A 13,120-nucleotide genomic window follows, 5' to 3' on the forward strand; every position below is an offset into this window, starting at 1 on the left:
GAATTATCAAATTTACTTATTTCAACGAAAGTTAATTATAATAAGAATAAAAACCTTATTGTAATCCCATGTTGTTCACACTGATCTATCCCCGGATGAGACTCGAAAATGTCAAATGTCAATTTAATTTCCGACTCTCCATAATAAAAATGTTTGTTTCTTCCCATTTTACCTCCTTTTTGAATGAGGGAGAAGTCTTCTCATTGTATAAATTTAATAAGTTTTCTTTGCAGTGCCTTTTTAGATAAATTGAATTTATGCTTCACATAATTTCACGATTTCGTCCCTTTCTTTAAATAACGGCATGAGAAAACAAAACCGTCGTAAATGACTAACAATATTACAATTTGCATGCTTGCTATTCCCAATCCTATTTCCGAAGTTCATAAATCATATCGTTCTATGATTCCGAATATCGAATGGGACAGTCCCAACAGGACACCAGTTATGATAAAAAGTTGTTAAAAAGTGCTAATTAAAAAGATCTTTATTTTTGATTACAAACTAATATAGTATAAATAATTCATGCTTATTATTAAGTAAATAAATAATTACTACCAAGAAAAAAAAGGATTTACCAATTATACAATACTTCGAAAAAAGTTCGAACAACAGAAATTTTAACCGGTTGAGGTGTGTGTTGTGATTTGTAGTTTTGATGTATTCTACTATTTCAACTAGGTCTCACTTACTTATCGCTTCAGAAATTGTATCAAATATGTAAAAAAACTTTGTTTAAAATACCAAAAACTTCGAAGAGGTAAGTACTAAATATTCATTTTAACATTGGAAAATTTGAAATAAACTCTTATTTAATACATTTTATTATTTAATTGAATTTATAAAGAAATATTAACACACATTGGTTAAATACTTTTTAAAATTCCACGTTTTGGTAAATGAAAACCTAATGAAGTAGACACGTAGAATTAAAAAGTACATTGTTAGAGTCCTAACATAAAAGTTCACCAAAAAGGAAAACATATACCCCATGACCTAGATGTTTGGCGGTTTGAAAAAAATAAAATAAGAGTAATTAAAAAAAACAAAAACATTTCTTTAGTTGAGACAAACGGAGAGAGATAATTACAATTCACCGGATAAGCGCTAATATTCAGTTTTGAAGACGAGGAAAATGTTCGTTAATTTCATGTTCAAACCACCTAAATTACTTATCATTTGATCCCGATCAATTTTTACTCTCTGGCTGCCATTACGATCCTTCAGTAATACTTATAAAATATTCCTAGGCAGTTATTTTTTCCATCATTAGACTGGCAGTAGTTATCTTTTATACTTAATTAATATACAATATTTACTAAGTTTATAGGTTGTTGGGTAAATCATTCTATGAATAAAAATAACCCAATCTTCAAATTAATTAATCTCTTTTTACTGGTAAGATGTGCTTTTAATCTTAAAGTAAACAGGCCAGTGAAGATAAAAGGATTAATCGATAAAAATCCTATTTTAAAATGAAAATTAAACTCCATATTCATGCAAATCATGAGAAGGCTTCCATTAAGTAAATTGTATAATCGGCATTGCATTTATTTCTATGAGGGCGGCCGGCCGAGTCTATTAAGCACTATGATTAGCTCCGGGGGTGGCCAAATAGTGGACAAAGGGGTTGCGGGGTTACAAGTATCCAATCTAACCTTTAGGGGTTTGGTCCGCCAATTGTACCCTGTCCCACAGCTCATTAAGAAACCTGGTGGTCCACTCCAGGACGATATTAAACTTATCGGTCTCATCATCATTTAATTAACCCAGCTGTCCACTTCCTCGGGTCTTTTCGGTAAATCATATTTGCCGTCATTCTAGTCCGACTGGAAGATGAAAACAGAAGTAGCTGCCTGTGGCAATTTTATGACAAATTAAATGATCAACGGTTGAATATGAATTAAGCCTTTAGGTCCAACTGATTTTAACCTCATTTTATACGGAAATTTTTTTCGCTTACGTTGTAAACATATTCAGATTTATCCTATACAGAAGAAATTTTAGTCACAAATAAATACATTTTTGCCAACCTGTATACTAATATTATAATTTACATATAATGAAAATAAATGAAACCATGTAATGTGAGGATGTACTCTGTTTTCTGTTAATACAAGCAGTCTTCAGACACATTGACTGCTCATTATTGTTTTGAACGCATTTTTCCATCTCTACTTCCCTTTATTGACACCGTAGTTGGCAGCTTCTCCTAGGGGTGAAAAGCGGTGTTTCCTCCACTTCCAGCTGGTCATTAAGAGTGATGATGAATGGATGAAGGTTTGAAATATTCCATTTATGTTTTAGTGGTCAATTGACCAAGTTACTTCTTTCTATTAATTATTCTTTTTATGTAAGGTTTTGGTTGAGATAGTTGAGATAAAAAAGTCAGTGTCACGAGCGGGATTGAAAAATGGCAAAAAGAGGGAAAATTCAAAAGGTAGTAGGTTGAGATGGAGAACTGGTGCCCGAGTGGATCGAAGACACGATAGCTCAAGTAGTAAGCAGAGGCGTATTTAGCCGAAGGTCGTGGGTTCGAATCCCGCTCGTGACCCTGACTTTTTTGTCTCAACCAAAACCTTACATAAAAAGAATAATATTTGATATATTTATTTCCAGTCCCTTCTATTTGTCGTGTCTCCTTACCTTTCACGATGAAGAACTGACTATCTTTTGAGACGTTATGACCCGTTTCGTTCATGTGGTTCACCAATTTTAATTCCTCCTCGTACCTCCTAATGCTTTTATTTATTTCTCCCTTTAAAACTCTCAAGTCTCTTCTGGGAGGATTTAATCATTTCTCTTTTATTTTCTTATTCCATTGTTCTGCTTCTTCTTTCATTTTATTCGCCATATCTTCCAACCTTTTTATTCTTTCTATCACATCAAAATGTTCTTTTATTCCGGGTTTTATTTGACTTTCAGTTCTTCCTAAATATTTCGCGCCTGCTTGCTCGCACTTAATTAAACACCACTTATTTATCTTTCTTCTTTTTTTTGATAATTTCTTACCATTTTCCCAGGTTTTCCACTGCGTGAAACGCAGGTTCTTTTGTAACTTGGGCTTTCTTTACTATGTTTAAGATTTCCTTGCAAACTTTCGAACTTGAAATTAAAAAAATATGCTCAAGGAAGTTTGAAATATGACATTTTCGGCATATTTTATGTATGTATATATCAGACTAAAGTAAAAGCAAGAATGAACAACAATGAAGAAGAGTTAACAAAAATCATTATTTTTTATAAGAAAACGTGTTTTTGATTATTTACCTGCTTTATATACTAATATATTAAGTATATCGGGCATTCACATCAGTGTCACCTATTCCAAACGCCCCCCCTCACCCTTAATTCTATTTTCCCTTACAGTATTAATTTTCCTCTTTCTCCTTAAGTAGATTTTGACGGGATTAAAGGATCGAAAGGCTTTGGAGTCGTGCCGGAGCCGGAAGAGGGCGGACCGGCTGTGAGGATCGAGGGGCGAGGGCGAAAGCGCGGATAAAGTATTCAATAGGGACTTTACAGCCGAAGTCTCCGATAAAATATTTAAACAAGGCATTGTTTATCAGGGAAGCATAAGGAATTTTATTATGATGCCATTTTTCCCTTGGACCCGTCCCACGGGGACGCTCAGAGTTTAGGGAAAATGGAGCGCCTTCCAATATTCATACTCGGTACTTGTAAAGAACGAGGCACTAGTATGTTATGACACGTTTGAATTATATAAGAACCCAAGATTATTTAAAAATCAAAATTTTTGTTTTGAAAATATGTCCTGATATAATATAATCATATATACATTAAGCTGTAAATATCAATTTGATCAAAGTTTATAAATAAATAATCCAGTTATTGTATAAATTGGCAGATATAATATGATAAATAAATAAATNGTATTGAAAATGCTTATCATAAAAGTATGGAAAGAATTTGCTTTCTTCAAATGTTATACTCAGGAAAAAGAAAAAGTATGATCTTTAATTTTGATGGTTTGAAATGACCTATCCGTTGACATTCCCTGGAGCCCAACTTCTACAGCCCAAAAGACCGAATTCTTCAGCGGTGCATTCTCGCAGTTGAAATCAGAAGCTTAATTTTGTGCATATGTGTTAAATGTATGTGCAAGGTTGAACTGATAAAAATAATTAAATTGAAATTCCTTCTCCGTTTACGTTCGTTGTTGAATACCAACAGCTCGCTTTTTTGCACTATTAAGTTCTCATATGCACTGACTCCCTTAGTGCGGTGAAAGACCTGAGAGACCCCTATACCCAGGACACACTGTCGGCAAAATCCAATTAAAATATGCGGATATCATGCGCGCCGGGAAAAGGGTGGTTTTAGCCTAGATTCCAGGGCACGTCGGACTGGAGGAGAACGAGAAACTGGCCGCGAACGCGGGTACTCTCGTCTCTCACAGTGATGATGTTGCGACCAGCCCGATTCGGCCTAAGTGAATATTGAAAAATATGATATAGAAAAGTGGAAGCGTCGTTGGGCCGACGCGCTCCGTCAAGCCGACGGTCAACCGGTGGAGCCCGGAGGCGATATCCTGAAGGGAAAGCGTTGTCCTGACCCGCCTGCGGATCGGTCACACACATGCGACTCATGGGTACCTGTTGGTCGGCGCTAGTCGACCCTGGTGCCCAGCATGCCAAGATAACAGACTCACGGTGTCGCACGGTCGGAGGGGTGTCGTAGTTTTGTCCCATATAGGGACCGAAATGGAATACCACCGGACTATGGCAGAATGCTCGAGCATGGCAGTGAGTTTAAAGAAAAACTGTTTATGATTTTGTGAGATATTGTATATAGTGGGGTATTTATTTTATAGGTTACTCTTTAACGATATACATGGACTGAATGTTAATGTTGAAACAAAAAAAAAATAATGCCTCTAAAGTTCTGTTAATGTGTCTAAACATACCTCAATAGTTCAGGATCAAATCCTACTAATGCCAAATTGGACTAAAAAGACTCTACTATACAAACAAGGATTCTCCATTGCATTCCAGATATTACATTTTTCAGGTTAATTCAATTTTTCCCAACATCATCCCATAAAGTCCTCCGTATCTCATAAAGTCTTCATCTTGCGTTCAATTGGATTTCATTAATGGGAAAGAGCACTGAAAACTCTATGAGATTAATTTTTTCTCTCGTAAACGTAACCTATATGGAATAAAATACAAAATTGCTTAGAATATAAACCGTTATGAATTTATGCAATCTCAAGGTTAACGTAGATTTTCTTGGTCCTGCACAGACGGATATGGCGCTTAAAAAAACGTTACCCCTGCTAATATACAGTCAACACCTGGACATAATTTCTAAAGGCCGATTATCCCCAAGGTAAAATTAACTTTCAATAGCTAAAGATTCGATTTACGTTAAAAATAGTAAAAGATATACAAATAGTTATGCTAAATTTTGGAACTTCTATCAAAAAAATAAAGTTAGTAAAACAAAGTAACAGACTTTTTGGTCTCAATTGAACATAAGAAAAACAAAAAAGCTTCTCAAAATTAAATTAAATGTTTACAATAACTACGTTCTTTGGCATTGAAGGTGGACACTTTGGAAATCCCCTGTCCAGACAAGGTATATATACATGCTGAAATATATAATAATATACAATATACAGGGTGAATTGCTACTCGTGCTACAAACTTCTCCAGTAGATTCTTCACCCTAAAATGAACAAAAAAGTTCATATTGTCCATGGTCCGATTCTCAACCATTTCAGAGTAATTTCGCTTTTTATNTAAATGGGGACTTTGAATGGAGCCAATGATTTAACTTGTAGGAAATTAAATAAAACCATTCACCCGAAAACCATAACCAAAAACTCACCTTGCTGAAACGTGACGACTTCACAGCGACGACGCAACTTCGGGCCCGAGTCCGTCGTAGTCTCCGGTGTACAGCTTCGGCTAATCTTATTGGAAATATAATTCTCGGGTTGAACCAACAACTCATTAAATCACTGGCACAACTTTAAATTAGAAAAACTGGAGCGAATAGAAGGAGTAGAACGTAAGAGAGTGAGCAGAGAAGTGAAGGTGTGAAGGGCTCGCGTAGGAGGAGGGGATCAAAGAAAACAACTACTTGTTGGACTATTTACAATCTATGTACAAAGGTACAGTTGGCGTAAACAGTAAGTAGAAGAGACAAGTACATTAATAAAAAATGGATTACGTCTTTCGAAATAACGAAGAAAATTATATAATCGATTAATTGTACATTTGATAACAACTTGAGACTCGAATTTTTTCGCGTAATACTTTTTTTTCTCCGTGAAATGGAATTAATTACAGGCTTATTGAAGTAATTGGCCAGCTAAAAAGGTAATTGTTACTTTCAAAGACAGTTTACCAGTTTGACCACCGTCGTCATTCTCGTCAAGAAGATACGATAGAAGGAATTATGAGATTGAAAAATGAAATTGAAAGCTTGGTAAAAACGTTTTCTTCACAGTTCATTTTGTTGTTGTTATATGTAATTATTACAGGATCCGAAAGATCGAGCTGCTTTGGAAAGGGGCCGGAAGGAGAATTTTTATTTCTTGCTACATTTGTGCGGATGCTATTTGGACAGTGAGTAAAGCAAAGTCCAATTTCAAGTTTAAAATTATTTTCTGATGCTAGGCGAAACAGAGATCTAGTTTTACTCACTGACATTATGTTTTTAAGAATATAATATGACAAATTTTCTAGGTTTTTCAGCATACATTAAAATGTTCGTATTTTATTTATTTGGAACGGCGTTTTGTTTGTGCATAATAAAAACAATACTCATTGCTAAAAATAGCAACATTGTGCTTACCTGCGAAGCAATCCACAACTTGTTTCAGATCGGTACGTCTTTTATCGTATTTGCTACAATGCGTTATTACAAGGAACTAATCAATTCAACGATGATGTAAGACTAGTTTATTATAACATAACAAACCAATCGCAAACGCAAAAAAATTCGTTTCAGTACGATCGGAAAGAATTTTCACGATTATAAAAACACCCTTGATGACGAGACCTTTGATGTGATTACATCGATACGCCAAGAAGGAATTAGGAAGAAGAAACTAACAGCCGTGTAAGAGTTTATCAAACAGACAGTTAATTTAAATTTGTTTAAATTGTTAATTGCAAAACTGTTTTCTTCCAGTTCATTCAGTTTTTTAGGATTTGGATCAATGGTTTATTCCTTTACGCGTCCGTTTGTTGATTATTTACTAGGATTGCCGATGAAACAAGGTAAAGTTTATTACAATAGTTATAAAAGAAACGATTATCCTAGGAATTTCTAAATAAAAAGGTTTAATTTTAGAAATGGATGTCGTAAATTATCCTATGACAATGTGGAGCCCGTATTCTGACGATATTATGATTTCAGTGACATTCCTTATGCAATCCTTGATATTCACGTTCGTTATTTCAGTATGGATTGGAATGGACATGACTCAGATTTGTTTTCTCCTTGAAATTATTACAAACCTTAAAGTAATTATAAAACCAACGATGAATTCAAAAATTTTAAGAAAATAACTAGGATAATTTCTGATTTGTAATATTCAGGTTTGTATCGTATCATTATCAAATTTTGAGCAGCGTTCTAAACACATTTTTACCTCTACCATGGGAAGAGCGCCAGACTTGAAGTGCAAGAAGGATCGAGAAAAAATGACATTTCTCATAAAGAACAGTTTAAAATCATCGGTGCAGCACCATCACACTATAATAAGGTTCAATGGCATTGTGTTTCTACTTTTAGCAATGCGAAAATATTCATTTTCTTCTCCATTTCTTACTTACATTTTCAAAAATGAACCATCTTTTGAAATCATACTGATATAAATGTTTCGATCAATCATTTACTTACCTATGTTGTGTATTTCAACTTCAATGTCAGGAGAAAAATGCCCCTATTGAAAATAAGCCTCTGCCAATCGTAGCAGCCCGTGAGTGTATGGAACAGTGGACCCCGCGGTCGTGGGTTCGATTCCCACCGTCAACCCTAGAATTTTCCGAATGCTCTCCCTTCCCGAGAAGAACAACCATCTCATCATACGTCAATAGTCTCAGAATAATATGCAAGGACATAAGGCCACAAAAAAAATGACAAACAATAAATTTTTGTTTCAGAGTTTTCCAAAACATCTACACTGTCGGGTATATTCCATATCTAATGATTTTCTGCTCTACAACAATATTGCTTTTTTTAACGATAGCTATTTTTACAAGTGTAAGTAGTTTAAAAATTGAGTTAATATTCCGGGTGTCCTTTGTAGATGGCCCGGCTGTATTTCTCTTGACCCATTGATGCTATAAAAAAAGTGTTTAATATTTTCTAGTCTAGTTTCAAATAGAATCCTTTTTTTGAAGAAAAATGATACAGGGTACCTCAGACCCAGTTCAACATCAAAATTTCAAATACGACCCTGCCAAATCATTTTAAAGTATATTTTATGTTGAAAACAATGGTGCCATCGGATTTTAAATTGGTCAAAAAAATGACAAAGATATGGCAAAAAGTAAAAAAAAAAACCAGTAATTTAAAATAAATAATAATAATACGTTTTTAATATTTATAATAGTTTTTAATATTTTACCTTTTTTGAAGAAAAATTATAGAAGGTACTCAGGCGAGTTCAACTTCAAAATTTTAATTAAGACCCTATACACCCTGACACATCATTTTAATGTATATTTGACGTTGAAAACAATGGTATAGTCGGATTCTAAATTGGTCAAAAAAGTTCTGGCAAAAAGGTTGATTTAGTTCGCTATTTATTAATCACATTTCATGTTCGAACGGTCTGCCTTGCAAGATGCAAAGATTCGCTCTTTTTAACCAATCTTCACCGTCGCTCAGTGGAGATGGATTTGACATTTTCTATCCTTTGCCGCAGTTCTTCAACTGAGGTTGCTGGGTTATGATTAACGTAAACACTGTTTTTTAAATGCCCCACAGAAAATAGTCAAGTGGAGTTAAATAGGGTGACCGAGGAGACCAACAGAGTGGGCCATGAGGTCATATCCACTTATTACGATTCAAATAGCGTCTCACCTGCAAATAATTGGCTACGGGGCCCTCCATCAAGCTGGAGAATCATTCTTTGTCATTGTAGCAGGGGTACATCACCCATCGCAATGGTAAAACCTCCCTCAAAAAATTGAGGCACTGAGTCCATTTAAATAATTTTCGTAGAAACGAGGCCCAATTATTTTATTTCCGAGAAGTCCACACCAAACGTTTATACTGTGAACCACCTGATGATGACAAGAGTAAAATTTTCGGATTTTCCTACGCCTACGTTCGAAAAGTCCAACGTTTTAGTATGCGATTAGAAGTGAACTTGGATTCACATAAGATATGGAAGAACGTTTTCTTCGACAATCGACATTTGTGCAAGGAACGTGTGATGGCTGTAATAATCAGTTCTAAAATCCCTGGACAATATGAGAGCGATACGGCTTAAAATTGTAAGTAAGAAGTACATTTCTAATTTTGTTTTTTGAAAAATCTAAAATCCTTCCAGCATTTCGGAGAGAAGAATTCGGATTTTCGTGAACATACAGTAAAATATTCAGCTCCTCGTCGAGATGACGCTGCTGGTTTCTTTTTGCCATAACTTTGTCAATCCGATCGCACCATTGTTTTCAGCGTAAAAAAATACTTTAAAATGATCTGTCAGGATGTATAGGGTCATATTTGAAAATTTGAAGTTGAACTGTGCCTGAGGTACCTTGTATAATTTTTCTCCAAAAAGGTAAAAAGTTGAAACTAAACTAAAAAATATTAAACCCGTTTTTAAAAAATATTTTTTATAGCGTCATTGGTTCAGGAGGCCATTTACAAAGGACACCCAGTATATTAATGCGTTGTAATTACAATTATCGTGTGATCTGTTCAAACTTAATGATTTAATTTTAGGAAGACCTACCCTTAACAGGTAAACTCAACTTCGTTTTGTTTGCCTTAGCATATTGCGTCCAATTCTATATATACTGCGCTCTCGGCCAATCAATAACAAATACTGTAATTATAGTTTGGTTTTTACGATCTAGTTCAGTAACTCTGAATTGACTTGATTTTTATCGCAGAGCGCAGATGTCGGGGAGGCCATCTACAGGGGAAACTGGACGGAATGGTCGAAGGACACTTACTTTTACACACTCATGCTTAAACACCGTGGCCTGAAGACACTGGACCTGTCCGTTGGCGGGTTCGCAAAATTATCGAACGAAACTTATTCAACGGTAATGAGATTTAATTCCTTTTTGTCTTGTTTCTACAGGTCAATTTTTTTCCAGATGGTAAAAACAGCTTTCTCGTATCTAAACGTCTTTCGAGCTGTTGATTCGCATTGATACGATTTGGATTTACAAGACGGACCTCCATTCGTTGAAGATTTATACTATTTCTTAAAATATTTATTTTAGCATTTATTAACTTTTTTAGTAAGTTAATTTGTTTCAATCCTCTTTCGGATTCTCTATTTCAATCTTTTTGATATACCTGGGAATTAGAGATCTCTAAGTCTCTTGACACGTCGTACAAACTTTTTATACTTTGAACCAATTTTTATTGATTATTACCGCCAAAACAAGCCCGCACGTTCCTTTTTTGTTAGTAACCATACTCTTTATAAATAGATCTCCGAATTCCTTCTATTACTGACCTCATCAAATTCCACTCCAAATTATCTCCTCATTCCAACTCTTTCATCCGCGACCTTTCCACTTTCACACTCCCTACCAATTCCCCTTGAGGCGACGTTAGTCTTGCGATCAGCAAGCAAAAAGGCCATCCTTCGAGTTTATGTCGTGCAGTTGAATAGTCTGGCTGATGTTGGTCATCGACGGGTGGATTACATCCACATTTAACACGCCACATATGTTCTTTCCTCGTAACCTGCTTATTGTATAAATTGATGCAGGTTAGATAATAACAAATATTATAAGGTAATAATAAAAAGAAAAACAAACAAAAACAGGGTTAACGCTCAGAATTCAGAAGAGTACCTACCACCAGCGTCAACCACCTTCTTTATTTGCGTGTTACTGATACAGTGCAAGTATTTAGCTAGTTTTTAAATTTTCATCAAGATCATTCAACCTTTGGTGATAATCAGACAATATTTCACCTACACTATCAGTTGTTTTTCTCTCCATCGAAAATTAAAAGCTTTCAGTTTTGACAAATCATGAGAGTCCGCCTTGCTATGAGGAAGTCATCCGTAAGTCTACAATGCCCAATTCTTTGGTGTGCCAATATTTAAATTGGCCGAGTTTCTTGGGAAGACTTCCTTTCCTATATCAGTTATTCTTAAAACACTTGAAATACTGCAGTTATTGCAATTTTAAAAATTGAGTTATATTCTAGTATAAAGTACCATCATTTGGTGATCCATTACCATTAATGGAGGAACAATGGGCGGAATATACTACTGTTTATTCATTAATGTGTTATACTGGAATTGCCAAGGCATTTTTAATCATGAACTCTTACAAATTTTACTGTTTTATGCATGGTCGATGTCATGTTCCTGCATCCTTTAGCAAGAGACTGAAAGCAACGACATTAGGTATAGTGACCCAGTGACCGCACCAAGGTCATTATTAAAATGTAAAAAAAGTCGATTTAAAGAAATAATATTTCTGTAAACAAGTGTGAGTACGAGGACTTTATCTGATGGTGAAGAGTTTTTAATTAGTTAAAACCCACTCCTGCTGAATAAGTTGATTTTATATTCATACAAAAAAAAACTTGCGTGATGACCTTCTTCACACGCCGCCTGTTTGAGGGGGTTAGTGTTCGTCCGTGTCGAATGTACACGCATAATTTTTATTTAATTTTAATTAACTGTAATATTAAGAGTTGTGGTGTTGGGGTTTTCGAAATTTAATGGAAAAGAGGCACGTTTCCAAATGAAGAAATTCCTGGAATGAATGGAATTTTTTTAATTTCTGATTTGGTCAATTGTTTTGGCTTTACTAGTTAATTATTGTGTAATAAATTTTACAATCATTACAAACGTTCACTTTAAACAACGATACTTTATAATGAACTAAACCTTGTTTTTACTGAGTTTTTACTATTCTCGCTGGTTTAGGTTTTTTATATTTTTTCGTAAGAATATTAAATTGTAACTTTTTATCTTTGATTGAAAAATGCACTGAAAGAGAGGGAAAACCGGCACTCGTATTTTGTTGTTTATTATTACTAGCTGTAGGTGTTTTTATGGTTGTATTAATTACATTTCTATTTTAATGTAAACCAAATTAAACGAGATCATAATTAGTCAAATCATAAATTCTGGACTTGCAATTAATCATACATTTCAAAGACCACCACTCAGTTATTATGCATAATCGCTAGTTATTATATACTTTAAAGCGTGTAGACAAGTGGAAATTATACTCTTTAAGTAAAAATGCTCGTTATTTTATATAACTAGCTTTATAACCCGGCGATGCCCGATAATAAAAAGGGTTAGTTAACGCATTATTTTGAATATACATAATATTTAATATTAATTGTTAGATAGGAGCATGTATATAAATTAAATGAACTTAATTGAATGTTTGATACCGATGATTGTAATTAGTCATCATATTAGATATTTACATATGCAATGTTATTTTGTTTTGGATTACATTGTAGTAAATTGTAATTACTGTTAAATTCAGCGTTAAATTCGTTGCAATGCTCTTGGATATACAATGTTTTTGGTGTTTCCATTTGGCATATATACAAACAACAAATCCCTTGGTTTCCTGGAGCATGCTACGTATAATTGTGTAATTGAGAAAACCATGGATTCTCTAAATTCAAACTTCATAATAGCAATTTTAACTTATTGATCTTATTGGATCTGAAATCTCTTTGGTCCAAAAAGCCAAAACCAAAATACAATGCATTGTTTCCACTCTGTACTGGGATAGTGATATAAGAATTAAATAAATTTGTATCGTATTTATTAGTATAAAAAACGCTTCTTAGAGCTTGAAGGTTTGTCAAGACAAGCTCACAGTTTTAAAAATGTTTTTTGATAAATGTTTTTTTTCCTGGGTAGATTGTTATTTAAAGGCCTTTATTTTAAATCGCATTTCGTTAT

General features: G+C 34.3%; 1 protein-coding gene across 1 annotated transcript; it reads left to right on the forward strand.

The window, feature by feature from the left end:
* Window positions 1–6,394: 6,394 nt before the first annotated feature.
* LOC106661711 lies at window positions 6,395–10,899 on the forward strand. Its single transcript, XM_014385257.2, has 11 exons — window positions 6,395–6,456; window positions 6,512–6,596; window positions 6,717–6,921; window positions 6,982–7,092; window positions 7,165–7,253; window positions 7,327–7,499; window positions 7,575–7,741; window positions 8,142–8,241; window positions 9,934–10,038; window positions 10,104–10,259; window positions 10,314–10,899. The coding sequence occupies exons 1-11, from the start codon at window positions 6,427–6,429 to the stop codon at window positions 10,368–10,370; spliced, it is 1,278 nt and encodes a 425-aa protein (XP_014240743.1). The 5' UTR covers window positions 6,395–6,426; the 3' UTR covers window positions 10,371–10,899.
* The last annotated feature ends 2,221 nt before the right edge of the window (window positions 10,900–13,120 follow it).

The sequence above is a fragment of the Cimex lectularius genome, unplaced genomic scaffold (assembly GCF_000648675.2).
Source record: "Cimex lectularius strain Harlan isolate CLEC.00 unplaced genomic scaffold, Clec_2.1 scaffold59, whole genome shotgun sequence".
In the NCBI taxonomy this organism is placed as follows: domain Eukaryota; kingdom Metazoa; phylum Arthropoda; class Insecta; order Hemiptera; family Cimicidae; genus Cimex; species Cimex lectularius.

Excerpts from the sequence above, each read along its gene's own strand:
- LOC106661711 (XM_014385257.2), top strand. The coding sequence starts at position 6,427 with ATGAGATTGAAAAATGAAATTGAAAGCTTG. Across the intron at positions 6,597-6,716 it reads GTGCGGATGCTATTTGGACA|GTTTTTCAGCATACATTAAA; the intron begins GTGAGTAAAGCA and ends CAAATTTTCTAG. Across the intron at positions 7,742-8,141 it reads CACCATCACACTATAATAAG|AGTTTTCCAAAACATCTACA; the intron begins GTTCAATGGCAT and ends TTTTTGTTTCAG.